Source organism: Pochonia chlamydosporia, chromosome 4, assembly GCF_001653235.2.
Source record: "Pochonia chlamydosporia 170 chromosome 4, whole genome shotgun sequence".
Classification (NCBI taxonomy): Eukaryota; Fungi; Ascomycota; class Sordariomycetes; order Hypocreales; family Clavicipitaceae; genus Pochonia; species Pochonia chlamydosporia.
In genome coordinates, this window is record NC_035793.1 from 4,632,289 (window position 1) to 4,658,708 (window position 26,420).

Consider the following 26,420-nt stretch of genomic DNA (forward strand, 5'->3'; position numbering starts at 1 on the left):
AAGAATCAATTTGATGCTTACCCAGTACAAGGAGATAGATTACAGTACAGTGGCACGGAAACTGCAGCAATTATACGGAGTACAGTCTGGTGAGAGTTTTTGCTAACTACTTTAGTACATGTCAACTGGTACCAGACGCTACACATGTAATTATTAAATGTTCTTCCTGCTGCCAATAACCCCTAATAGCTCTTGGACTGTGTTTACTACACCAGACAATTTATATTACTTTAACTGGCTAATAGGACAATTAGTAAAACATGCCATCCGCCCCCCCTTTTTTTCCCACCACGCACTCTAGACTGCATCACATTGTGACTGAGAAACTCAACATTAGCACTGGCTGGACAACAGCCTCACTTTAAGAATAGTGCGTGATTTTCTTCTACCTTAGTTCTAGAAACATTTGCAATGGCTACCAGGGTCGCCGTATGCTAAGAAGTGGCGTCACGTCCTGTCCAATGACATTCCTTGCGAAATGCCTCTGCTAATAAGTCGACCTCGCGTCTTTCCCATGCTTCCCGGCCGACTACTCGGATAACCCCTGTGGCGTGCACGTTTGCGAGGCTAATATTGCCAACGACGCTGCTCCTCGACAACGGCGCGCCATATCGAGTCCGTGGACAGCCTTGACCGGTCTCTTTTACAGATCTGGTAACATTTGAAGAGCTGGGCGGACCCTGAACTGGGGACACTCTGTAAATAAAATTGAAGGCACTCGGTGAATGTTTTCGTTCTCTCGAGCTTGCTGTTGCACTCGCCAACTTAACGAGAAAGTGGAATTCGGAGGCGGCACATGTGTTAAAAGTTATTCATTTTGTTTCATCGTACTTATGTAACATAGTATAAGCTGGTATTATTTAATGCTGCATAATTTCAAGGTTCTTTGTCCGATATTGATTCGGCCTGCACTCTTGCATTGTCTTATGACGCAATTTCTACTAATATTGAACCCCAGCAACAAGTAAGATTGACAGAAGCAAGCTGACTCACAAAGGTCTCCTGCTGTTGCTCACCTCTCTCTCCCCGTTGAGCTTTAGATATCCGCTTAATAGCAGCCCTAACCGACTTAATGTTGTCGACATACTCGCTCGTATTGTATAAAAAACGGCGGCATAAATACGCCATCTAGCATTTTGCATATAAATGCAACCTTGCGTCAAGGCATGCAGGACAGCAAGCAATAGGAGTTTAGGAAACGATCCCGCCCGTAATAATTATTTCACATTATTTATGAACCTCTTTATGCCCTCAGTCTAGCACTTAAAGGCTTTAGGTGGCTACGTTGGCTCATTCATGCTATAACCAACTCACGTGCTTATAATAAGGTAGTCAATTTTTGATGCTTGAATGATGCTGCCCCGATTGCATGCAGCAACTTCGTATTACATACTGGTCCTCTCTGAGCTAGGCTCTAAAGGGTTTGACTCTTTGCCAGGCATTGCACCCTTTCTAGCCACATCCAAAGCAGGCTGACCATTCGGCTTTCGCCCTTCTTCGTATCTTGCACCGGCATTTCGGACCCAGGCTGCGTCTGGTGAGCTTGCTGAAACTTTATATTCGAAATGCCAAGCACCAAAGCAGCAGCTCCGTTTGCCTACAGAGTTGCCTTGTACAAGAGACAGGCCTAATATCCATGCTTGAAAGGGTCAAGTATAAAAGACATGATAATCTCCTTGCCAATGCTGTTTCGATTATTCCTCAGGAGACAATCTCTTACTCTCACAGTGCAATTGCATACAATACCAAACACTTTCTGAATCTGCCTCGCAATCTTCACAATGACCGGCCAGATTAAAGCTCTCATCGTTACTATTGCCCTCGCCGGGTGCGCGTCAGCACTTGGCAAGGCCGTTGTCCGCAATAATTGCAACTTTGACGTCACCCTCTGGCCTGTCGGCCACAATATCGCCCCCAAGAACACCTTGCAGCCAGGTCAGCACTACTCGGAGCAATTCTCCAACAGCCGTGCTGCTGCTATTGGGCGTGCTCTTAAGATTACCAGAGACCCTGATGGCTTGTTTACGGGCAAGCCTCAGACTGATTTCGCATATAACCTGGATGGGGGCAAGATCTGGTACGACCTGAGCGATGTTAACGGTGACCCGTTTGCCGGACACAAGTTGGTTGTGGTTAGTGCCAACGCTGGTTGTCCTTCTATTGTCTGGCCAAATGGTATTCCCCAAGGAAACGATATCAAAAATTGTCCCGATGTCAACGCCGATGTCATTTTGACCCTCTGCGCCAAATAATTAAGCGGCCTATCAATACGCCGTGCTGCAAATGGGGGCATGGTGGCTGGAATATTTAATTTTCAATTCTTTCCCCTCCAATATTGATTTTCTATTCTTATTTACTTTTTCCCTTTACCTGGCTCAATTCAGTTATAAAATACGTTCCCTTCACGCCTTCAGATAGCAGTCAATTAATTCTCTGTCAATGACTGGTGTCTATAGCTATCTTGGGATCAGGCAGCTGGGCAGGTTTGGGAAATAATAATAAACGTCATAATGACCTATTGAAATTAGTCGAACATGATCACTCACGCAGAACTGCTTGTACTACGAGAACGAGACAAATAGTAGGTATTTGGTAATTCTAAACATGTTCCGTCATTGTCAATGTGTACTGCCGAATCTCCGCAAACGTCGAGTAGACAAAGAATATTGTAGCTTGGGCCGCATCTTTTGTGCACCCGCTCTCGACTGTTTCTCTCTGCTCACCTTGTTCTCGACAAATTAGTGCGTACACTGCAAAGTTGTTTTGCAAAAAGGACCAAAGTTCTAAGTTGACGGGAGGAGATATTAACCCTAAACCTCAGCAACATCACTAGTAGTTTTACCCAGAGAAAAAAACAAAACCGAACGTACACGATGCGTTCTATGTAAGCTGAGTATATGATGAGCAAGAACTAGACATGGCTGCAAACCCTCTCCAACGTCGCCTTGTCGACAGTTTGTTGGCCATTGAGGTACAGTTGAATCCGTGGGAATCGTGGCGATCTACTGTCCAGTTGCCTTGCCGCGAGTAATGAACCCCGGAGACACACACCGTTTTCTGAGGCGTCCAAAACGGTTGCCCGTCTACATATGTGATGCAGTAACTGGGACGGGGCAACCCGCCCGCTTATTAGATGCCCCTTGCAACTGCCTGGGGCGTAAGACTTCGGTATTTCATCCAAGAAAGTGACTGGAGCTACGTCCCCGCGCTAGAGTTGGCGAACATTGATGGCCTAGTTCCGGTGAGACTCCGGACTTCAGAGCTGGAATGAGGCGGAGCAGCCGTAGGTAATGGGCGAAGAGAAACTTGCGAGCAGTTTAATGGAGAAGGTAAAGTTGACCTTACCATAATAGACAGAGAGAAATAATTCACGCTAAGATTTTCCAATTTAGGAAGTTGGTGGTTCGCCATCGGCGTCAGCATGTTAGCATCATTGCAATATGCCTCACGCCCATGCCATGTTCAACTTACAACTATAAAGATATGATCCTCTGACATTTTCATTGCTTAAACAGTCTGGTCTGTTTCTGTCGATAATTCTCTGTAACCTCGAGCATCTCACACGCCAAATTTACACCCACCCACAGACACAGCCTCACAATGCCAACCCCCGCTCCAGACGTCGCCAATCTATACAACATCATCGGCAATGGAGAAGTCTCCCGCCTGGACACTCATCCCATTGAACTCCTAGTAACCCTCCGTGCAATCCGCGAAGCTCTCCCTTCGACTCCTCAGCGCATCGCTGACGTGGGAGGTGGCCCAGGAAAATATGCCTTTGCACTCGCTGACCAAGGACATTCTGTCGACCTCGTGGACCTTAGTCCCGGCCTAATTGACCTTGCGCAATCTGAACAAGACAAGCGCAAGAGTAATGGCAGCAAAGCCCTTCTTAAGAGCATATCTGTTGGAAATGCACTAGACACGTCTATTCTTCAGGATGGAGTATACGATGCAGTGCTACTTCTAGGACCACTCTACCACCTGGTAGAAGAGTCGGAGCGCGCAGAAGCCGTCGCCAACGCCATCAGACTCGCCAAGCCCAATGGCTTCATATTCGTCGCATTTATAAGTATTGCCGCACATTTACGGGATATTGCTATGCGAGAACCTGGAAAACTCGTTGCCGACAAGGAGTTTTACACCAAATATGTAGGCATACCCTTCTCAGCTCAATTCGCTGCTAACTTTCCCAAGCTTCAAGATGGCCGGTACGAAAAGTTCAAGCCAGGCATTGGAAATGTCCATGGCTTTCATACAAGGGTAGGCGACGTCAGATCCTTTTTGGCAAACAACTTTGCCGACACGTTGGAGCTGGTGGAATTGCGGTCGCAGGAAGGTATTCTGGGCGGCAGTCTGGACGCTACATTGTCCAAGGCTGAGCCGCATGTTCTACAAGCTTGGGCGGACTTGATGTATGAGAAGTATTCTACTGGGGAGGAGTATTTGGGCTGTGCGGATCATTTGGTTGCTGTTTTGAGGAAGAAGTGAGTTTGCGGCATTTCTGTGACTATGGATATTGGAGTTGGCTTTGAATCCCGGTGGTGTAGTGAGTTTAGCTAGAATATTGAGAACTATTCCATATAGGACGACTCCCAAGATGAGAATACAAGCGCAATTGTTAGCCTCACTCAGCTTCTTACCCACATCTAGGCTGACGCAACGGCCTCCATTTTGCCCGCATGAGAATACTGCACGAACTCAGCCGCAACCAATATTCCACCCCACGGGATCCTTTACAACAAAACCAAACTCTGCCCTTTAAACATCCTTACTGAACTTGGACAGCCGCCATGAACATCTTTGTCGAGCCCGATGATCCCATCCAATCCACGCCAGACCAAGCACCGTACCTATGCCTCGAACAATGGGACGGCGGACTCTTCCGCACATATAGCCACAGGAAAAACAGAACGAGCATCATACCAGTAATGCTACGCCAAGTTCCAGATCTTCCGCCCCCAGAACAGCCGTACCTGGAGAACTTGTATCCCACGCCTAAAGAGGAGCTGCAGCCGTTTGTACAGACATGGCTATACTTTGGGATGCTCTCCGAAATGCTGGGGCTCAACGAAATAGCACCCGGTGTAAGACTTATAGACGAAGATACAGCCAAGGAGGAAATTGCGAAACTACACGACCAATTCTGTCACGAGGAGAATGGCAAGAATGTCCTCATTGCTACGAATGTGCTCACATGGGGGCCGCTCTTTGAGGCGAGACTCGCACTCGCGCCAGATAAATATGAACGACTCTTATATATTCTCCAATGCCTACAATACGCCATGATAATGGTGCACTCGATACAGGAGAATATGGACCACACGGTTCGGTATTCCATCGCCGCGCTGGGGGAACTCTTCTCCACGGGTATATATAGCGCCGCCGGGCTGGCACAACCAAAGATTGAGTTGCCAATTCTAGGACTCTCCTGGTACAGAGACTTTGTTCGGCCGGGGGGCGTGGTTGAAGAGAGGATGTTGAATAATGGGTGGTGTCCGAGTGAAGTTGAGAAGATAAGGTCTCAGTTGCAGGGGCTGTTTACGATGCATTATACGAGTCAGTTGAGGAAGCCGACGCCGTGGTTGGATCATTCGAATTGTACGAGGAGTATTTGTAGAGCGTTTCATATTGATATTAGTACATATAGGCCTGCGCATGTGGAAGATGGTTGTGGGTGTGAGTTGATTGAAGCTGATCCTACAATGGTGTCTGGGATATTGAGGAGTACGGATACGTTTCCGATTGTGCGTGTGGAAGGAGAATTAGATGATTTACGGATCCTAGTGGAGAGATTTGAGCCTGGGATTTCGTACGTGGCATTATCGCATGTAAGTTTCTGTGAAGGTCGCTGAAGAAGAGGTGCTGATGGGCACAGGTATGGGCGAATGGACTTGGAAATCCCACGAGCAATTCACTCCCCAAGTGTCAAATCGCGCGGATTGTCAAGCTCGTGGAAGATCTACCCAGGGCTCCAGAGAGTACGGAACCTCCACGTCTTTGGCTTGACACGCTCTGCTGTCCTGTGGAAGCTGAAAGTAAGGTGATTAGTCTGGCGAGGATTGCGGATGTGTACAGGAAGGCACATCATGTGTTGGTCCTGGATACAAGCCTGACTGCGTATAAATTCGAGGGCACTCATCCTGCGGAGCTTTTAGTCCGGGCGTTTGAATGCTCGCCGTGGATGAGGCGGCTGTGGACGCTGCAAGGTATGTGAAGAGACGATACTAAGATCGACAACTAACTCCTGGTTTAGAGGGCGCACTTGCAAGGACTCTTCAGATCCAATATGCTGACAAGGCTGGAAATAACATGGCCATGTTGACCGAACTATGGAAGATTGCCAGAGAAGATGCCCGGTATATGCGTATATGGCAAGACGTGACCAACGAGGTAATTCTCTCACCACGATGCCAACCGCACACTAACGAGAACAGTTCAACCAACTCCTTGGCTTCAGTCCCAAGACCGGTCCCGAAAACGTCCTCAAATGGCATGCACCCCAAATCACGACCCTCCAACGAAGTTTACACTTCCGCACCGTCTCTGTCCCCGCAGACGAAGCCCTGTGTATCTCAACCCTCATGAAACTGGATACGACGTACATCGCCGAGGGCATAGACTGCAATCACAGAATGCAACGAATGTGGGAGAAACTCTCCGACGCAAGCGGCGGTGTACCTGCGAGAATAATATTCTACGTCGAAGAACCACTGGATATCGTTGGATGGCGGTGGGCGCCAAAATCCCTGCTATCATCTTCAGTAGACGATCCTGTCCTCACTATAGACGAGCGTGTCATGCGTTTCTATACCGAAGAGCAATCCGCCGATCCGACGGACGCTGTTCTCGGGATCCCAACCTCGATTGGCCTGAAGGTACGAATGCCAGGCTACAGAATCGTACCAACGCCTCTATTGCCACACCTCCCGCTCCATGCGTGGCCGGAGGTCATCAACCCCACGGAAGACCAAGTCGTAGTGCAGGATGAAGAAACAGGACAATGGTTCCGCATACTAGACTGGTACCGCAGCAAGAAACTCCCCACGTGGACGCGCAAAGAGCGCCTCGCATACGACAAGGAGCAGAATAATCCCCTCTGCAGGGCTATCGACACTGGGAACTGCGCACTTATACTAGATCACAAAGTTACGCAGGAAGACGGCACATCGGTAGGTTGTCTCGTGCACGTAGAGGAGTTGAGTGAGCAGGAGATAGATGGACACACGGAAGTGCCGCTCAAAGCGCGCCGCGAAAGAGCAGTGATATTGTCGGCGATCGGTGAGACAGAAGGCAGGATGATGAGTAAAGTGAGGGATTTGGCGGTCACGGTGGCGAGGGATCCTGTTACGGATGAGTTTTTGGCGGTGCAGAAGAGTTATAAGCCGGGTGAGGAGGAGTGGGATGCGGCGGAGGGGAGGGTGCGGGAGAGGATGAAGAAAGTTATGGAGGAGGCTTGGTATGGGGATGAGGAGTTTCAGAGGACGATTCGGGAGACTGTTGGGGAGGATTTGGATGATTATATTTGGGTGTTTGTGCCGAAGGTGTTTCCACATGGGGTTGGGTTGAGGGATTTGGGGGGGCAGTTGTGGTTTGTGGATTGACAGACATGTCTATATCTACATATATCTTTACATATATTCATGTCAGTGTGCGATGGCAACGTATAGATTATAATATTGATTACTCGGCCTGTCGTGTGCTGGTTCGTATCAATGATACAAGATTGGTGGTAAACAGCAGCCATTCACATTATAGACTCAGCATCTTGCGGCAATATACAACACTCACTCTCAATCAATATATTCTCATAAATCATGCACAGACAACACTCAAGCCCCCCGCAAACTACTCTCCGTCTCCCCAAACCTCCCCATTATCTCCGCCACCCTCTCCAAAGGAAGCGCCTCGACCGTCCGTCCCATATTCCCCGTCATCGTCTCCGCCATACACAAAGCATTGTAAATAGCCTCCTCGGTCGCATCAGCCGCCGCCTCCAACAGCCCATTGATAGACTGGTCATCAATAAACTTCATATCCAGCTCCCTCGCCTTGAACGGGTCCACCGCTCTATGCTGGCCCGTGACCGTCTGCACAGGAATACTGTTCCCCGTCGAAAAGGCCAGGAATATATCTCCCGACGGGTTGTGTCCGTATCCTCCTACGCGAGCGAGTCCAACTGTAGCCCGTTTCGCCAGCCTCTCCAGCTGTGTGGGGTGCAATGGCGCGTCAGTAGCCAGAATGATGATGATGGAGCCGTCTTTAGAATCCTTGGCCGCATCGTACTCTGCCTTTTTGGCTGCTTGTGTGGCATTCTTCTCCGCGTCGGCTGCGAGGATTCGTCCCACGGGAATGCCGCACATGTGTAGATGTTGCATTCTTCCGTAGTTGGCTTGCACGAGAGCTGCCACTGTGTATGATGTGTCTTTATCGGAGCTAACTCCCGGCACAACTCGACTGCTTGTGCCGGTGCCGCCCTTGAAGCCCTGACACATCATGCCCGTTCCGCCGCCGACGTTGCCCTCGGGGACGGGATCGGCAGATACCTTGCCCAGACTCTCGAATACGTGGTCCGGCGTGACGGCAAAGTGGCGCAGGTCGTTGAGATGTCCGTCAAACGTCTCTGCCACAACGGGCAGCAGGAACCAGTCTACACCAGATTCACCTTGGCCGTAGTGGTGAATTGCGTATTTATATATACCGGTGTAGCAAGGGCCGACGGCGAAGCTGTTAGTGATGAGGATGGGTGAGTGTAGGAGACCTGTTTCCTGGATCCAGTGCGAGCCGGTCATTTCTCCGGACCCGTTGAAGCGGAACATGCCTGCCGGACAGGCTTGATGGAACCAGTCATCTCGGGGGGTGATGGTTGTGACGCCGGTGTTGATGTTGCCGTTGGCGGTGCGGATGGTTGTGGTGTGGGCTTTGACGCCGGGGACATCGGTGATGCCGTTTTTGGGGCCGGGTTTCCAGGTTCCTAGGTGGGCTGTGGGGACGAGGTCTCTGAATCGACAGCGGGAGGACTGCATTTTGGGTGTGGAAGGGATTGATGGTTGGTGAAGGTGTGTTGGATGTAGTGATGGTTGCTGATGTTATATATTTGAACTTGGTGGGGTGAGTTTCGAAATGGTATTTTCTTGGGTGGTAAAGAATGAGTCAGGATGGAGTCTAGTACATTTGTTTTTAATTGCCAGCTTCTTTATTCCGTTAGTTTGTTGTGTGTTATTGGATTGATGGGTATGGTTCCTGAGCTGTGAGTCAACAGTTGGAGTCAAGTTGTTCATCATTTGCGGGGTAGCTTGAATATTGACTGGAAAAGAGGAAGAGAAGTTGGAGCAAGAGGATTTGGCTGCAGATCATCAGTTGGTGCTTACATTTATGACACAAGTAAATAACATGGAGCCAATTATGTTTGGAGTTCCATGGGGACGATGTGGCTGTAAACTCAATTGCGAACATGAGAGGCGATCTTGACAGATGGACCACGGTCATGAACACAATGTCAATGTGAAGTATCAGTCTGTTCTACAACAGTCAATATCTTGTGCACATCTCACCCAATATTTTACAATTGTTCATTTTAAATACACGTCTTGTACCACAAATACCTAGTTATATCCCTGTTGATACGATACCCCGCGATTGATTGATGCACCTTGACCCCAGCAGTTTGGCCCAAGACATCAAATACCGCCGCCAATTTGGCCGCCTCAGATGAGATTTTGATCCTTCAAACATTGAATGCAACCTCATCTCATTTGTCTCGTCCACATGACATGCCATCAAATCGCGGGGGATGCATTCACAGACCAACACTCCCGCAATGGTATAAAGCTGCTCGACCGTGGAAGATACAAATCTTTCTCATCTCGTGCTAGTCACTTTCCATAACGTCAAAACATCGGCTTCCATCACACCAGACATCACCATCACCATGAAGCTCTCACTCCTCCTCTTCATCCCCAGCATCGTCGCACACAACTTCCAAACATCAGAAGCCGGTAACCCCTTCGTCGACGGCTTCTATGCCGACCCAGACAACGAATTCTACAACAACCAATACTGGATCTACCCAACATCGTCCTACGAATACGACAAACAGACCTACCTCGACGCCTTCTCATCCCCTGACCTCGTCCACTGGACCAAGCACCCCAACATCCTCGTCGCATCCGACTTCAAGTGGGCAAAACGCGCCGTCTGGGCACCCGCGCCAATCTCCCGCAACGGCAAATACTACCTCTACTTTGCCGCCAACGACATCCAGACCAACGCTGAGCTAGGTGGCATTGGCGTTGGCGTCGCCGACAAACCAGAGGGACCCTACAAAGATGCGATTGGTAAACCGCTCATCGGACAGTACTACAATGGCGCTCAGCCGATTGACCAGGATGTATTCATCGACGACGACGGCCAAGCGTACATATACTACGGTGGACATAGTCACGCCAACGTCGCGAAGCTGAACAGCGACATGATCACAATCGGTACCTTTGACGATGGCACGTCGTACAAGGAGATCACGCCGGAGAACTACGTCGAAGGGCCGCAGATGGTGAAGCGCAATGGGACGTACTACCTCTTCTGGAGTGAGGGTGGCTGGGGCGGTCCCGACTACGCTGTCTCGTATGCCATGTCAAAGTCGCCAACTGGCCCGTTCAAGAGGCTGGCTAAGATACTGCAGCAGGATGAGGCCGTGGCAAGTGGCTCGGGACATAATGGCGTGATTCACGTGCCCAACACTGATATTTACTATATTGTGTATCATCGCCATCCTCTGGGTGATAATGTTGACGGCAATGATCGACACTTGGCGTACGATCGACTTTACTTCAACGCCGATGGAACGATTCAACCTGTGAAAATGCTCGTCCATGACAATTTCAACGATGGAAACATGATTGGGTGGGCTACCTACGGGGGAACCTGGGATGCCAAGTCCAACGCTCTCACGGCCGGAAACTCTGCCGGCGGAAAGGCATTACTCAATACTAATTTCGGCGATGTCGACTTCTCCGTGGACATCAAAATTCCGTCATCAAATGCCGGCGACGCAGGTCTCGTTTTCAGAGCATCGAATCCAACGGTTGGAACAGACGCCTACAACGGTTATTACGCCGGCATTAGCACATCCGGAAAATTGGTCCTGGGCAGGGCGCAGAGCGGTTCGTGGACGCAAATGGGCGTTGTGAAGGCTGATATTGTGCCTGGCAAGACGTACAGAGTGAGAGTGACGGCGAAGAAGAATGCGATTAGTGTGTATGCTGGGGACTCGACGACCGCGCAACTACATGTCCTGGATGGGACGTTTGCGAGTGGCATGAATGGCGTGAGGGTGTTTCAGACGGATGCTGTGTTTGATAACGTCAAGGTTGAGCATTTGGCATGATGATGTTGATCATTTTATTCGAAGTAACGCGTTAACGTAACTTAGAGTGAATACTTTTGACTCACTAACCCCCTCCCATCAAGGGAATATAAAGCCAAGAAATGGCTATTATCAACACTATATGTTGCCTCCCAGTGCGATCCTGTTTCCCCCGTAACAATGGCACTACTCCAAGTCTGTCCACCATTTGAACTGCTCACGACCTTCATTTGGCCACCATCAATATTAGGCGTATTAGTATCCTCGTTCGTCATGAAACTCGCCACCAGTGTACCACCCACGTTAATACCATAGGGAGCACCCGCATTCTTCCCATTCCTAGCTGTGTAACGTCGGGGACCCATCAACCGCCCAGACCCCTCAACCGCCCACCCGTGGGCCACAATGGCATCACATTAGAACCTCAATTCCAACAGTCAGGATAGATAAAAATAGTAATATTTGGTGTTTTCTATTTGTTTAATTCCCACTTATTGCAGAGGGATTTAAATTGGGCCCGTCTTCAACAGAGGGTGCTGCAGGCTTAATTGGAAGATGCTGCCGGGTTATTTTAATGTCTCTGATATTAATGAACTTTCTATTAGGATTATGCTTAACTTTCCGCTTCTTTCTTGGTTTCTATTGATTAACCTGCCGCTATAGTGACTAAATCTTCCGGTTAGCTTCTACTAGCTGCATGTTCTTATCGTTAATTCCCTTCTAAATCTTCCGAAATAGCTAACAGGCTGTTAGACCTAAGTCTTGCTGTTTAAGAAGTTAGGGAATAAGGTTAAAAATTTAACTACCGCGCTGTGGGGTCTTTATTAGGTTATTTTGCTGCTTTATACATATTTATGGTATCTCTTTGGTTATTTCCTTAAGCGGCAGAGTTGCTAATTTAAGGGATTTTAACAGGAGAGGCCTGCTAATATTAGTCAGGTAAATTCCAGTGGCTCTCTAACCTAATAGAATGTTTCTTTTAGTGATTCCGGTAGCCTAAGCTTTATAATAACATTTAAGAAAGGTTATTTTGTTTGTAGTAATTAAGGGTATTAATAATTAAAGGTCTATGATTAAAGCGCGATAGCTAGCCTTAATGGAGCTAAATACACCAACGTTAAGCGGTTGTAAAACGTGGGATAAATGCTCTAGTAGGAAAAGAAGGTATATATTATTTTTGAAGCATTCTAGCATAAAATTATTAGCAGTATAACTTCTATGGCTATCTACTATTAGCAGCCGGGCTTCTTTTGGGTTAGATAGTGCTATCTATGGGATAAAGATATTACGCAGCCAAAAGAGACTAATTTTATCAGAAGTCTAGCTATTTAGTAATACTGTAAAGTGCCAATCTTAATATTTATCGAATTTATTGGGAAACTATTGCTATTAAACGCTTGCTCCTTTGAATATCATAAGGGGGCTAATAACTCTACTGTCTGCTAAGATGCACTCGATAATTGTCGTCCAAGAGCGTGACCCAGGCTGCTTCCTAATAATTATTCGAATTTCCGCGCTCCTAATGATAAGACTATTGCTCCCTTGGCCCTCTTGGATACCAGTCTCGTCCATGTTGTATTAATTCCGCGCTGGAATTCCCTATACTACAGGAAGCTAGACCAGGGAAAAGAAGCTCTTAATTGTATCAGCAGAAGCCCCATTAATGCGACAGGAATCCATCTTCTTGCCTTTTCTAGTTGCTATTTTAGGATAACGACGTATAAAGCCTTTAATCTAATTCTTCCCAAGAGGGCAATAGTTGCCTCCCTTAGCAAGGATGTGTGAGATAAAGAGGTAGAGTTATTAATGTGTAACTGGCACGTTTAATGACGTTTGGGCTACTATCCAAGTAACCAAGTTATTTTTATCCTTCTGTGATAGCCGCTAATGTGGTTCATATGCATTAATTCGCAACTGGGAGCCAGAAAGTTAATCTTAAATAGTTGTCCTGGGTATCCCCCATTATGCTGTAGCTTTCCAGGCAGATAGACTATTACGCACAGCTAATATAGCAGATTAAATATTATCTTCCATGTATTTTAACATGCTAATTCTAAATATTTAAACAGAATTATAATTGCTCTAAAATTACGCGAGAAATCGCGGTTAGAATGCAGGTTATTTGGTGTTGAAAGGATGAAAAAGGGTGGGCGGTTGAGGGGTCTGGGCGGTTGATGGGTCCCCGACGTTACAACCTCGTCCGCGAAGACCAAGTAAAGCCATCGTCGTACGAAAGCACGTAATTTATCGAAAATGGACCAGATTCCGTATTTTCAAAGACGCACCTACTCGTGTTAGTAACAGCAATCACAAAACCACATCAACTTACATTAATTTCCCTCCCACATCCGCAACGGCAGTCATACCGTCCCTACTCGTAATTCCCTGCCCCGAAACAGCAAACGGACCGGCCCACGACGCCCCTCCATCCGTCGACGTCTTCATAACGTTATCCTGATCACCGCCATTATTCTCCGACGAATAAAACACCTGCAATGTCCCATTCCTAGAGACCCTCAGAAACGGCTCCCACAGGCCATTCACTCCATTCGCATGCCGTTCATCAATCTGCGTGAGAAATGACCACGTTACGCCCCCGTCATCTGAGTAACACACTGTGATGCGGTAGTACGTATACACGCCTTTGGAAGTGCGGTCGTGGTTTCGAAAAGCAAACAGAATTCTACCACTGGGAAGTTGCAGCGGAAACGCATTGTCAATATCGTGCGTTGCAGAGTCACCCGCTGTTACGGTGCCGAGTTGCGTCCAGGAGGATCCTGCGTCGGAGGACTTGACTACCCGGAGGAGGTGGTTGGGTCCGTCTTGGGCTGCGTAGCCGGCTATGATGGTGTTGTCGTTGAGGCGGGTGGCGCGCATGTATACGCCTGCTGGGTCGACGAGGACTTGGGGACCTGGGGCTGAGATGGCCATGGGGGAGGATGCAGATGGAGCGATGAGGAGGGCTGAGAGGAGTTTGGTGAACCTCATTTTGGCGGTGGCGTTTGAGTTGCCGTGGTTGGAATGTAGTTTCGGGTTTTGTGTTTTATATAGGTCCACGCGGACATGGTGGTTTGGTCCGCGCTTTGGACAAAGGATGTATTTTTGGTGTGACGACTTATAAGTTTGCGCGTTCCTTCCGTTTTAGGAAGGCATGAGGTGAAAGGTTGAGTTACCACGGGCCGTGAAGCCGTGAGGATGTGAATGGTACAGCCGCGCCAACGAGATAACTCTATGGATTGCTTCTCAACCACTTGGCAGTTTCTCGGGGTAAATTTGCGGATGTAACAGGCACGAAGGAAGTGTAGTTGAGCCTAGTGGTGAGTGGATGTTACGCCAAGAACGGCTAATACAACTCTTGGGGGGCATGTTAAGACGTTTCATGTGGTAGTTGCGTCTGATGTAAGCTCGGTGATGATAACTTGCGAATACCTAGGTAAGACAGGATTTAAAGATAAGAATCGTTGCCTTGGTTACTGTTTTCTCAGCATGTGTGAACCTAACCAGCCATCTTATGCCGCAGGTTGCAAACCTCATGATAGTTCTGTTGGACCTCAAGGCCAAGTCCTAAGCGGGGAACTAACGCCGAACAACACAATCCTCCGAAAACACCTATCCAGGGTTTGAATCCTTAGTCCAGTTCGCCAACTTTGTTTGCAACCTCAACACCCAACCAATCAATAGTTGGCCTCTTCCTTCGTTGTTACATCCCATTTAGTCCAAGCTACTCACACCTCTTGAAATCCTCTCGCGCTTTATCCGCCAACACATCATCAACCAATACCCTCACCGCCAACATTGCCATACCCTTGGCACACCTCATAGCCTCCGCGTGCGCTTCATCCGTAGCAGCGCAGGCCGTAAAGCCCGGATTATGAATCACCACATCCGGCTCCTTCGTCACGGAGAACATGCCATGAAAACTAGGCACATAATGCGACACATTACCCATGTCAGTAGAGCCACCTGAGGGCTCGCCATGAGTTTCGACGACTTTCCTCCCCAGAGTACCCATATCCTCTACATATGCCCTGCAAAGTGCCTCATTGACTCGTAAATCGGCAGACGTCAACGTCCTAAATCTCATTAGCCCCAACATTTGAACACACGGGGTACACAACATACGGCAAATAAGTGACAGTACAGCCCGTCGCAGCGGCACCACCCTCAATACACCTTCTCACCCTTTCCAACAACTCATCCGCCCTCTTCAAACTCGGGCTCCTCACATTCCAGCTCATCCTCGAATACGAAGTAATCACATTCTGCACCGTCCCGCCAACCTCTATCACCGCATGGATCCTCTCATCCGGCCGAATCTGCTGCCTCAACATGGCGGCGCTATTATACGCCGAAACCGCAGCATCCAGGGAATTGATCCCATTCCAAGGCTCAGCAGCCGCGTGAGCAGTCCTCCCCCGAAACTCAACCTTGAATTTATGACTTGCACTGGTTTTCGGGCCCGCGATGCCACTGTATTCGACTCCTGAGTGGGACGGTATCATCTTCTGCGATGCGGGATGGGCCATTATCGCGGCGGCTATATCCTCTGGTGGATCGAAGGCGCCGGCGTCGATGAGAAACTGTTTCCCTAGCCCGCCTTCTTCAGCTGGTGTGCCTAGGAGACGGATTCGGCCGGGGATGTTGAGCGTGTGTAAGACATGGCCGGCTGCGAGGAAGGCTGCGATGGACGATGTGGCGATGAGGTTGTGTCCGCAGGCATGGCCTATGTCAGGGAGGGCGTCGTACTCGGCGCAGAAGACGACTTGACGACCGCCTTGGCCGGTAGATGCTTCAAAGGACGTTTCTAGGCCGTAGGTTTTTGGGGTGACAGAGAGTCCCTTTTTGGAGAGGAATGTGGTGAGGGTGTCGTGGGCGAAGAATTCTTTGTAGCACGTTTCGGGGTGGTCGTGGAGGGCTTTGTTGATGTTGGTTTGGAGATCGGGACTGATTCGCCTGATGTGTGTGTTTATTAGGGAGCGAGCTTGCCCTAGGTCAATTTTGTGATGGAGTTCGCCCATGTTGAATACTAGTTGCTTTGTAGGAGTGCTGGGATATGATGGTCACATCTTGGACCTTGGAGTGGTTTCAAGGTGACTGAGTGTCTTATGTATGTCCATTTCGGGCTTGGTTGACAGGGTAACTCCATGGCTCCATGATGGTGGTGTAAAGTCCGCGGAATTTTGGTAAAGAAGATGTAAGTACCGACCAGTGGTAATTGTTTCTGTTCTAGTTGAACGGTTGAGAGATGCTATTTACTAAAGTTAGTTGAAGCGACGGTCGGCTAATGTGGAGATGTGAATAAGCCGTCTCGTTGCCGGGTAAAGTACACATGCCTCACATCAGTTCCGACATTTGTGACATGGCGATGCTCGATTTGACATGAGTAGGTACTTATGAAGGTCTTTGAATGCCGGTCTGGTTTAATGCGGTGACAGGATAGTTGAGATAGAAACTCTTGGATGAGTCCCAGCAATACTCCCAGTTCTCATACCTGATTCTTATGACTTATGAGCCTTTTCCGAATTGGGCTCCGTTTAAGTGGGACGGTCCTGAATATTGCAGTTTTGGCCTTGGTTGCAGAGGTATATACTAGATTGTCCGACCTGGGATATTTTTGTTTGAGGATCTTTTAGCGATAAAGGTGTAGTGCTATCTAGGCAATCTAGCAGAACAATGCGGTGCAACTGTAATAGCCTCCAGTGATAAGTGTAACTCATGGCTGCCTCACCGCACAGCCCCCGCTTCATAAGCTGAGGCTGAAAGAGACACAACAACTCAAACATCAATTCCTCTCATGAGCAAAAGAAACCAGAGCTGTCGAGCGACTTGTGCACAGCGAGGCAAACACGCAGTAAACTGAACTGGCTTCAGCATCACAGCATATGGTGGTGTCGACTCTACAGATGGACGATATCTTGACAACTTCCAAGCGGCACATCCCACCTTTTAGGCTTATTACTCGACCAGACCCAGGGGAAACTCCGAAATGGCTTCCCTGTCAGAACTAAAAGACGAATACATGGCAAACCTCCCCCTTATGGACGGGAAGGAGCCGCGACTAGCTGTCTTCAATTTTGCCCCACGATATGACTTCTCCAAGCAGGACCTCTCCGCGGGATGCAACACCTGCCAGAACCTGTCACTCGACAATCTTCCACCGAGCGGAAAAGTGATCCAGGTTCAGTTCTGTGATGTAAAACGCATGGCATTATCGGGGTGCGCTGTGTGCGCCATGATAGAAACGGCTTGCCGGCATTTCGACGTCGTGCCCAGCCTTGTTGGCTACCAGGTAGAAATGAGGAGTCAACAGCAAGACTACGGCCTGGAAGTTACCTTTGGCGACGACTACGATACCAGATACATTTACATTGATGAGAACAATATCCGGGCGTTTATACACATTCGACCTGCTGACACGACTCGCCACATAGACTATCAGGTGCTGGTAATGCTTCAGGGTGTTCGGGGACAAACGTCACATCCTATTGAACTGTACAGATTGTCTCAGCCTACCTCCTCATGTAAGAGTTCAAGCTTATCACTCAAGATGCAGTCCACTTCGGAAGTGCTCTGGCCGGCAATTGGAACACCTCGTGACGTCCCCCGATCGTCAAACTCCTCAGAGTGCTTGCAAACAGCTCAAGGATGGCTAGCGGACTGCAGGGGAAATCATGATGGTTGCAAAAGAAGTAAACCTTCTCAGCTACCTACCAGAGTCTTAGACATATCCGACCAAACTGTCTGCCTTTTGGAGAGCGCCTTACCTGCCGAGTACGTCACCCTGTCGTATTGCTGGGGACCAGCGGTGGCAAGTCGCTTGACAACGACGACCAAAAACATCGACAAGCACAAGCAGGGTGTTCCGTGGGAAGCTTTCAACAAGACTCATCAAGATGCTATTACAGTAGCTAGAAACCTAGGGTTCAAGTACATCTGGGTAAGAACAATCACCCGCCAACCATCATCACTTTCGCTAACAGTATAGATTGATGCACTGTGCATCATACAAGACAGTCCTCAAGACTGGGCAGACGAGGCAGCTCGCATGGCCGACATTTACAAGAATTCATCATTGACAATATGCGCGACTTGGTCCTCGCACAGTGATGGAGGGCTGTTCTCTGACCGGTACATTGGCCGCCGGGACGTTGCCAACGAGAATGCCGATGAACTGTCGCCGCCGTACCTCGTCCATGACGATCCGCCAATCCACGCGCGTCTGGTATTTAAGCAGCATTTTGCCAATGCTGAAATGAAAGAAGCCGTCGAGCTGGGTGCCAGGGCGTCTGCGGCTTCGGATCCTCTGCTCACACGGGCATGGTGCTTCCAGGAGCGGATGCTGTCTCTACGAACCCTTGATTTCACGCTTGAGGAGCTGCAGTGGGAATGTCGAACGGCTAGAATGTGCGAGTGCAAAGAGGGCGATAGGCGTACTGGGAAATCGCAGAAGATGCAATTTACGCGGATGATGGACCTACAAGTTAACGCTAGGTCTGAACTCAACCAGAAGAGCAACGATATTTGGCATAATGTTGTATGCGCATATACTGGGCTGTCACTGACGTATCCGTCTGACAGACTGCCAGCTCTTTCGGGCTTGGCACATCGCATCTATGACATCAGAGGCGATTTGTCAAGTCAATCTGGTTATCTTGCTGGTATTTGGCAACGTGACCTGATACCTTCACTCTTATGGCACCTCGATCCGAGTCCTGATTATCATCGTGGCAACGCGCCTGGTCTCGTCACCTCTCCACATAAGTATATGGCGCCGTCTTGGTCATGGGCATCGCGAAGCGGACAGGTTGCCTTCACCAAGTTCCCAGTCGACCCGGACCTCAGGGTCATCAATGCCACATGTACATACGGCATCGACATATGTGGACACTGTACCGCGGGATCATTGACACTGAGCGGTTGGGTGGCACCCGCAAAGCTTCGATACGGATCTGGCGTCAAGAATGGCTACTGGATTTCACAAAATGGACTGTGGGCTGTAATCCAGGCTGATTCGGATATTGCCGCCCCGGGCAGCGTGGACCATCTACTACCTAACTCCATAGTCTATTGCCTGAGAGTCGGGCTGGAGACGGACCGACATTTCTCTGAAGACAATACTACTTGGGGTCTTGTGCTTCGGTACATCGAAGCAGCGGATCAGTATGCCCGTATAGGGATGTTCAGCAGGAGAGGTGATGATGGAAAGTTGAAGCTCCGTGAGAGGGTGAAGGATGGGGGAGGCGTAGAGGAGTATATTGGGTCTAATAGCTTATTCGAGGTTTCAGAGGTAAAGACGATCGAAATAGTGTGAAATGGAAAATCGGCCGCGGCCACAAGTCCGGTTATTGGTATTGTCGCGGACAAGGACGTGCAAACGTTACAAACCAGACCATCGATGTGAGATGACTGGGGAATCATTTGTCCGGTATACTCTGGCCAAGCAAAATAGCCTGCTTGCTCGGGATTCTGAAGCATTTCGATATGCCATGTGTCACGAACTGTCAGACGATGCCGCAGAAACAACAAGATTTGGTAGGCTTGGTCATGTAGCCGTAAAGTTGAAATGAAGAGCGGTGGAAGTATTCCTTAAACGCATAGTCTGGGGGGTTGGGCTCGAAGGGTTATTGCACGCTCGGTGAAGAGAATGAGATCGTTTCGTCGCAGCAATGTATGCTTGCTAGAAAAATATCTAACGTTGCAACGGCAACTCTCAAGTTGCACGCATTTTCTCGTTAGTCGTCGTCCACTTACACACTCACAGTTAAGGGAGTGTTACCATGACCTGCAAACCCAAAATGCTATTTCTTGTCGTTCAATGTCCAGGAACTCGGTGGTCATGAGGATTCATAGCCCGATGATATCTTAGGTATGGGCTTGCTCTTCGGGTTCCTCAAAGGCGGAAGACACCCTATACCAAATGTGTCACAAAGTGAGTTAAAGCAATTCTTGTCTATTAGGACGAGAATAAGTACGTTGACTGGGTTACGGCGAGAATACCTTATTGCGTAAGAATATGTGAACGGTCAGCGAAGATGAATCTTGGGCGTTCTCTTCAGCACCGGAATTGCCAGAAACAATTGCCAGCCCGGACCTCAGTTCCGATGGCGTAGAGGAAGGCACAGCCAAGACGTGGCTGGCCAATAGCGTGCGCAGAGAAGGAGCCAAAGATGCAAATTAGGACATCGGCAGTGGGGAATGGAGAAATGGAGAAATGCAGACATTGGGAGACAAGGGCAAGAGCCAATGCCACGAACGCGGGGTTGCAGTTGCCTTTATCAATTCCATGCAATCATTGATGATGACTGGATGAATAATTTCGCTGGTCTGGTGGCTGAGCCCCGATTTCTTCCTCCACGAACCGCAAACTTAGCCGACCATCGGCAAAATAAATACTCTGGCGACATCCACCTCTGTTGCATTGTGCTTCGACGTCTTCGCCCAACTTCCTATCTCTCGGTATGCTCTCGGCCAACACCGTGTCTATACGTGTTGTGCATTGCAATCACCATACCAGACTCTCTATGCCGTCAGACGTACTGCAGCTAGTCAATCAAAGCTGTGGGCAGGTGCCTGGGCTGCACCGTTTCGACCAGCCAACTTTCCAACGTCCTCAGCCTACCAGACCTCTCAAGGTCAAAAAGACGGGCACATCTACTGTGTACGGTTCCATCGCCTCTCCCCTCTTCTCTAACCGGGACCCTGGCGATTCCTGCAAAGACCCATCTTCCCCGGATTTCCACTCCTCGCCTTGACTTACATGCAAAGTCCACACCTGCAGGCCCGTGGTACGAGGGTTCCTGATTTGCATCATCTATTCACACACGTTTGCCGTGGCGGTAGATGCAGCAGCAATGGCAACCAAGGTTGAAACAACACTCACGCCCCCTGAGATTGACCTAGTTCATTCCCCCTCGCCGGAATACAGATCCAAGGCATCTCGTAATGGACCCCGCTCCCGGAATGGCTGTTGGACTTGTCGCACAAAGAAGGTCAAGTGTGACGAAGTGAGGCCAAAGTGCTGCCGTTGCATCCGCCTCAAGCTGCTCTGCGATTACTCTCCACGCATGAGACGAAGCACCGCCAACCGGATTGTCAATGAAAGTACACGAGCAATCGCCAAGTTTGCCCGAGACCAGCCATGGAGTCCATCCTTGCCGGCGCATATGTCGGAGCTAGCGAATAGTGCGTCTTCAATAGATCTGACATCTGCAGATCACGAAGCAATCAGGTATTACCGGACCACGTTTGCCAGATTGCACCATACAAAGAACCCTGATTATGGGCTGTACGCCATCATTTTCAACATCGCCGAGAGAGAACCAATTGTCATGCGTGTTGTTTTGGCTCTCGGCGGACAGGAACTGGAATTTCGGAAACGAGGATCCGACCAAGAGCTGGCAGATACCCGAACGGTCACGCCTTTGCACCACTATGCGGCAGCCTTGAGGATGTTTGCTGAGGCGGTGGACGGGAGCCCAGGACCCGACGGTCGGCAATTGGACCTGGATGCAATCTTGGCAGCCATCTTTCTCATGCTCTGGTATGAGAAAAAGTTTGGAGATGCATCCTGTCGAGGATTTGCCAACCACCTGGCCGGCGCAGCCCGAGTGGTCTGGCATCGTTGCCGCAATGAAGTGTTTAAGCGTGCCTTGCATGAGCCCCAAGACCAGGAAAAGAGATTGGCCCTTGTCCGAATGGGCGACGATGCCCAAGATAGAGAACGCATACTCTCACAGTTCTCAGCCCGTATTCTAGTGCATCTTTGCATTTACGACAGCGTGGCTGCCGGTCATGGCCTCGGCGGGCATCTGGTCGAGACCCTAAACCAAGCACTCGCTTTTACAAACGGCACGTCCTTATATCAGGACAGGTCAGACTCATTGCATCGATTCTCATACGGTCTCTATAGAGTCATGTGGGCTCAAGACTACCCGCAGGAGGAGATGCTTGACGACCTAGAGAATCGCACAGTATACTGCATGGCTGCCTCCATCGTGCAGCTTCGATTCATGATTTCTAGTCTAGACAATCTGGATCTCGAGGCCGCCAAAACATGCTTCACCGAGATCCAGGCCGTCTTCAAAGCCACTGATGTTGAATTTGAAGAAATATTTGGCATTGCAAGCGACCTAGCGCCCAATTTTGACAGCCCAAAACGCCTAGTTTGCAATATCCGTCAATTGGTACCTCAGTATTACGGAATCAAAATTCAGCTCGCACGCACTCTTCGCAGGCTAGGGTTGCCGTATAAAGAGCCGACAGAAGAGTTTGTTGGACTCATCATGACACTCTCTATGCAGGCGCTGCGGCACAGGGGTGACGACGCTATGGTTAGGGTGGCAGATGCCTTGTTCATGGCTGCGATTGAGACGAAGGATGAATCCCGGAGAGATTGGTTCATCGCTAGGTTCCAAGCCCTGTGTGCATATGGGTGTAACTATTCTCGCGCACATCGATTACTAGTGCGCGCGTCGGCAACAAGAAGTCGAAACGGCAGAACAGGTCCACTTACAGAGGAGGAGGTTTCCAACGCCATGGTATCTGATACAGGAGAGGTTGAAAGATTTGTTATCTGAGGAGGCACCAGGGCTGAGGTTGGCAAGGCGTTGTGATGATCTGGCTGAATGCCCAGAGGCTTGGCGCAGCTCAGGTGGGTGGTAGACGCTGGCATCGCCGTCTTATTGCCCAGGTGGCGTCTTTGTGTGTACTAACATCACGGCATTGGAAAGATTTGGGTATTTGACGATAAATGATATAGACGAAGCGATGAAATCCAATAGAAGAGAGCGTGGAAGATAAGGCGACCATTTACTGGAATTGGCTCACAACCACTATCAACGTTCATGCCTGATGTTCCACCATTGTATCAACGTCTATCGGTACTGATGCACATCCTCCACAATCAGCGTGGTCTTCTTCCCGACGGTCGGCTAGACCTTTAATCCATTATCAATTGACGGCTCTAGTCCAAGCCCAATATCCACTCCAACGCCTCCTCTCTCATCACTAGCTAAAAACAGCCCTTATTACGCGACAGAGCGACAGAGCACACCCTAAGCATCAAGTACCATTACCTTTTCCTCTGCGGTGCTGATCCGGGGCTAAACGTCTCAAAGTGGTGTGGTCGGCAGGGGATGGGTGCGCCGTGCCAAGGTTGCAGTAGTACTACATATGTTATGACTGCACGAGCATGCCGGTTGAAGGTCAATTTGACATTATAGAACCCATCTAGACGCACGGAGCAGCTGTCATCGAAATGATGCTCGTTTGGGTTACAGTACGGCTGACTACATGGTTCGATTCCCTCCGTATCACCAGCTTCCTATCTCAAGACCAGGTTCCCGCGGCTCCACGCAAATCATCTCAATATCCCACATAATCTCCAAGGGTTAATCATAGATAACATTCCCCCGCACGCGCAGGCAAACTGATTCATGTCCCACATCCCAGGCCAGCCCTGCCTCCTCCCAGTGGCAGTGGCGGACATTTCCCCGCCATAACCTTGAACCTTGAACCCATGCCATCTGAAGCACCAACTTTCGGGTCCAGGTATCGGGAGTCCATCTCCGTCGGTTACCTGAGTTTGTGGGGTAGCTAGCATGACAACGGCTGGCTCGCGTTAAAGGAAGGATAATCGTAGACTGCCTGCTTTCTTGGGAAGCGGGATTGGCGATGCGACGTCGGGGGGGTTAGTGTGTAGCAATGACGAAAGTACAAAAGGAGCACGGTGTCTCATCGCCATTTTAGCTCTTGTGCTGCTTAATCTTGGATTCAAACTTTTTTTGCACTTTTAGACTTTTGACGTTGGTCTTTGCACGACCACAAACGCTGAACCGTCAGAATTCGCCACATAACTTCTGACAATATGGCGGAAAAGACTGACATTGAGCGCGACATGAGCGTGTCCAAGACGGAGGATGTCAAGTTTGGTGAGATTTCGAATGAGACTCTCAGTCCGGAGGAGGATAAGCGGCTGTTAAGGAAGATTGATAGATGGTATGTTTTCCGTGCGCGACAAACACTCTTGTGGTCAATGTGAACGCATCGAATATACCTAACGGCTGAATACAGGCTCCTCCCCGTCATGGCATTTTCATATCTTTTTCAATTCCTGGACAAATCCGCCCTAGGATTCACCGCCATCATGGGCATCCGAACTGATCTCCATCTCACCGGCAAAGAGTACTCCTGGTCCAGCGGCATCTACTACTTCGGCTACCTAGTCGCTTCATACCCAGCCGCCATGCTCATGGTGCGCTGGAAAGTCGGCAAAGTAATCACCATGTCTGTGTACGTATACATCTCCCCTACTCCCAAACGAATCCAACTAACAGCCGCAGTCTTGTCTGGGGCGTAGTCCTCATGCTCACAGCCGTAACCTTCAACTCGGGCTCTCTCCTCGCCGACCGTTTCTTCCTCGGCGTCACGGAAGCCCCCATCGCGCCGGGCCTCACAATCGTCGTGTCCATGTGGTACAAGCGCTCGGAACAGCCTCTCCGCCACGCAGCCTGGTTCCTGGGGAACACGTGCGCCGGTATCTTTGGCGGCCTGCTTGCCTATGCCATTGGCCACGTGGAAACCATTAAGCCCTGGAAGGCGGTGTTTCTCATCTTTGGCGCCGCGACGGTGGCGTGGTCCGTGGGCATCTTCTTCCTCTTGCCGGATACGCCTATGGAGGCGAGGTTCCTGAAGGAGGAGGATAGGAAGAAGGCGATTTTGCGGGTCAAGGAGAATATGACGGGTATTAAGAGCGACAAGGTGAAATGGGGACAGGTGAAGGAGGCGTTGTTGGATGTGAAGAGTTGGTTGATTGTGGCGCTGCAGTTGGCTTCGAATATTCCCAACGGAGCTGTGACTACGGTATGTATATGACACCGGTATTGTTGGTTGATGCTAATACTTTGCAAGTTTTCGAGTATTGTTGTCCAAGGCTTTGGCTTTAGTACCTTTGACACCCTCCTCCTCGGCTGCGTCACCTACCTCCTCCAACTTGTGCTGGTGCTCTTCGCCACCAGCGGAAGCAGCTACTTCCGCAACTCGAGAACCTACTTCATGGCATTCAACTACGCTATCGGCGTGACGGGCGCGGCTATGGTGCGGTATATTGATCCTCATAATCGGTGGGCACGGTTTGCTGGCACTGTCCTCGCCGGCGGATATAGCGCCAACTTTCCCCTGATCATGTCCCTCATGTCCGGTAACTTTGGTGGTTTCACAAAGAAGACTACCCTCAATGCCATGGTATGTACTTTCTCCGTTTCCACTGGAATTGTCTTGTGAACCCACTAACATTGGCAGTCCTTCATCGCCTACTGCACCGGTAACATTATCGGTCCGCAGCTGTTCTTCGAGCGCGAAGCACCAACCTATCAATCTGGATTCCTGGCACTGATGATTTGTCTTGCGTTGGGGTTCGTCATGTGCTGGGTTATTCGGTTCTATCTTATGTGGGAGAACAGTCGACGAGACAAGGTTGTTAGTGCGGAGGAGGTGGCTGCGTTTGATGAGGCGCGACATGGGGTTATGGTGAACTTGACGGATATGACGGATAAGGAGATTCCGCAGTTTAGATATGTGTATTAGTTTGTGTGGACCTTGGCGAACGTGGTGGTGATGAATGAATTATGACGGCCCTGAGTTATTTGGCTGTGAAACGCCTGACTGTAGTCCAATCTTGAGTGAGTTGATCATGTTCAGGTGTATCTCAGAAACCACCAGCGTCTCGAAACTGGTCATGATTGTTCAAGGTCGATAGAACCATTCTCGTCGGACGATTTACATGGTGACAAGCTAAGTCTACTACTCTCGCCTGGCTGGGAACGAAGTTCGGTAGCTGCTTAACTCGAGAACCGCGGTAAGAAGATGACGAGACGGTGCGTACGAGGCAGCGTATGATGGAGAACATTTGGTGTCTGTTGCAACCATACCGCATCACCAAGGCTTCGAATACTCTTTCATCTCACAGTTGATCCCACGTCTCATGCTGCCCACTCGCTTATCACTAACACACTTGTTGATCCATAGGTTGAGAAACGTACATAACTGGCCAATGCCA

The 26,420-nt window shown here is 49.5% G+C and overlaps 12 protein-coding genes across 12 annotated transcripts; 8 read left to right on the plus strand and 4 right to left on the minus strand.

Annotated features, from left to right (window-relative positions):
• Positions 1–1,781: 1,781 nt before the first annotated feature.
• VFPPC_10132 (phase-specific protein) lies at positions 1,782–2,252 on the plus strand (the record flags this gene model as incomplete). Its single annotated transcript, XM_018288557.1, has 1 exon — positions 1,782–2,252. The coding sequence occupies one exon, from the start codon at positions 1,782–1,784 to the stop codon at positions 2,250–2,252; it is 471 nt and encodes a 156-aa protein (XP_018138012.1).
• A 2,541-nt stretch (positions 2,253–4,793) lies between these two features.
• On the plus strand, positions 4,794–7,604 carry VFPPC_10131 (HET domain-containing protein; the record flags this gene model as incomplete). The annotated part of the gene is made up of 4 exons (XM_018288556.1): positions 4,794–5,831; positions 5,879–6,209; positions 6,257–6,393; positions 6,438–7,604. 4 exons carry the CDS (start codon positions 4,794–4,796, stop codon positions 7,602–7,604), a joined length of 2,673 nt encoding a protein of 890 aa, XP_018138011.1.
• Positions 7,605–7,832: 228 nt separating this feature from the next.
• On the minus strand, positions 7,833–9,026 carry VFPPC_10130 (peptidase family T4 protein; the record flags this gene model as incomplete). Its single annotated transcript, XM_018288555.1, has 1 exon — positions 7,833–9,026. The coding sequence occupies one exon, from the start codon at positions 9,024–9,026 to the stop codon at positions 7,833–7,835; it is 1,194 nt and encodes a 397-aa protein (XP_018138010.1).
• Positions 9,027–9,931: 905 nt separating this feature from the next.
• On the plus strand, positions 9,932–11,386 carry VFPPC_18257 (endo-1,4-beta-xylanase D; the record flags this gene model as incomplete). Its single annotated transcript, XM_022429900.1, has 1 exon — positions 9,932–11,386. One exon carries the CDS (start codon positions 9,932–9,934, stop codon positions 11,384–11,386), a length of 1,455 nt encoding a protein of 484 aa, XP_022285477.1.
• Positions 11,387–11,770: 384 nt separating this feature from the next.
• Positions 11,771–12,011, plus strand: VFPPC_18256 (hypothetical protein; the record flags this gene model as incomplete). Its single annotated transcript, XM_022429899.1, has 2 exons — positions 11,771–11,773; positions 11,868–12,011. The coding sequence occupies 2 exons, from the start codon at positions 11,771–11,773 to the stop codon at positions 12,009–12,011; spliced, it is 147 nt and encodes a 48-aa protein (XP_022285478.1).
• Positions 12,012–12,754: 743 nt separating this feature from the next.
• VFPPC_18255 (DDE superfamily endonuclease domain-containing protein) lies at positions 12,755–12,937 on the minus strand (the record flags this gene model as incomplete). The annotated part of the gene is made up of 1 exon (XM_022429898.1): positions 12,755–12,937. The coding sequence occupies one exon, from the start codon at positions 12,935–12,937 to the stop codon at positions 12,755–12,757; it is 183 nt and encodes a 60-aa protein (XP_022285479.1).
• Positions 12,938–13,553: 616 nt separating this feature from the next.
• VFPPC_16832 (bnr asp-box repeat domain-containing protein) lies at positions 13,554–14,353 on the minus strand (the record flags this gene model as incomplete). The annotated part of the gene is made up of 2 exons (XM_018294585.1): positions 13,554–13,650; positions 13,695–14,353. 2 exons carry the CDS (start codon positions 14,351–14,353, stop codon positions 13,554–13,556), a joined length of 756 nt encoding a protein of 251 aa, XP_018138009.1.
• Positions 14,354–15,086: 733 nt separating this feature from the next.
• VFPPC_10127 (metal-dependent amidase/aminoacylase/carboxypeptidase) lies at positions 15,087–16,383 on the minus strand (the record flags this gene model as incomplete). The annotated part of the gene is made up of 2 exons (XM_018288554.1): positions 15,087–15,438; positions 15,488–16,383. The coding sequence occupies 2 exons, from the start codon at positions 16,381–16,383 to the stop codon at positions 15,087–15,089; spliced, it is 1,248 nt and encodes a 415-aa protein (XP_018138008.1).
• A 968-nt stretch (positions 16,384–17,351) lies between these two features.
• VFPPC_10126 (heterokaryon incompatibility protein) lies at positions 17,352–19,676 on the plus strand (the record flags this gene model as incomplete). Its single annotated transcript, XM_022428691.1, has 2 exons — positions 17,352–18,302; positions 18,351–19,676. The coding sequence occupies 2 exons, from the start codon at positions 17,352–17,354 to the stop codon at positions 19,674–19,676; spliced, it is 2,277 nt and encodes a 758-aa protein (XP_022284060.1).
• Positions 19,677–20,823: 1,147 nt separating this feature from the next.
• Positions 20,824–21,117, plus strand: VFPPC_16831 (hypothetical protein; the record flags this gene model as incomplete). The annotated part of the gene is made up of 1 exon (XM_018294584.1): positions 20,824–21,117. The coding sequence occupies one exon, from the start codon at positions 20,824–20,826 to the stop codon at positions 21,115–21,117; it is 294 nt and encodes a 97-aa protein (XP_018138006.1).
• A 99-nt stretch (positions 21,118–21,216) lies between these two features.
• Positions 21,217–22,941, plus strand: VFPPC_10125 (C6 zinc finger domain-containing protein; the record flags this gene model as incomplete). The annotated part of the gene is made up of 1 exon (XM_018288552.1): positions 21,217–22,941. One exon carries the CDS (start codon positions 21,217–21,219, stop codon positions 22,939–22,941), a length of 1,725 nt encoding a protein of 574 aa, XP_018138005.1.
• A 1,289-nt stretch (positions 22,942–24,230) lies between these two features.
• Positions 24,231–25,948, plus strand: VFPPC_10124 (major facilitator superfamily transporter; the record flags this gene model as incomplete). Its single annotated transcript, XM_018288551.1, has 5 exons — positions 24,231–24,361; positions 24,437–24,655; positions 24,706–25,225; positions 25,274–25,606; positions 25,664–25,948. The coding sequence occupies 5 exons, from the start codon at positions 24,231–24,233 to the stop codon at positions 25,946–25,948; spliced, it is 1,488 nt and encodes a 495-aa protein (XP_018138004.1).
• Between the last annotated feature and the right edge of the window lie 472 nt (positions 25,949–26,420).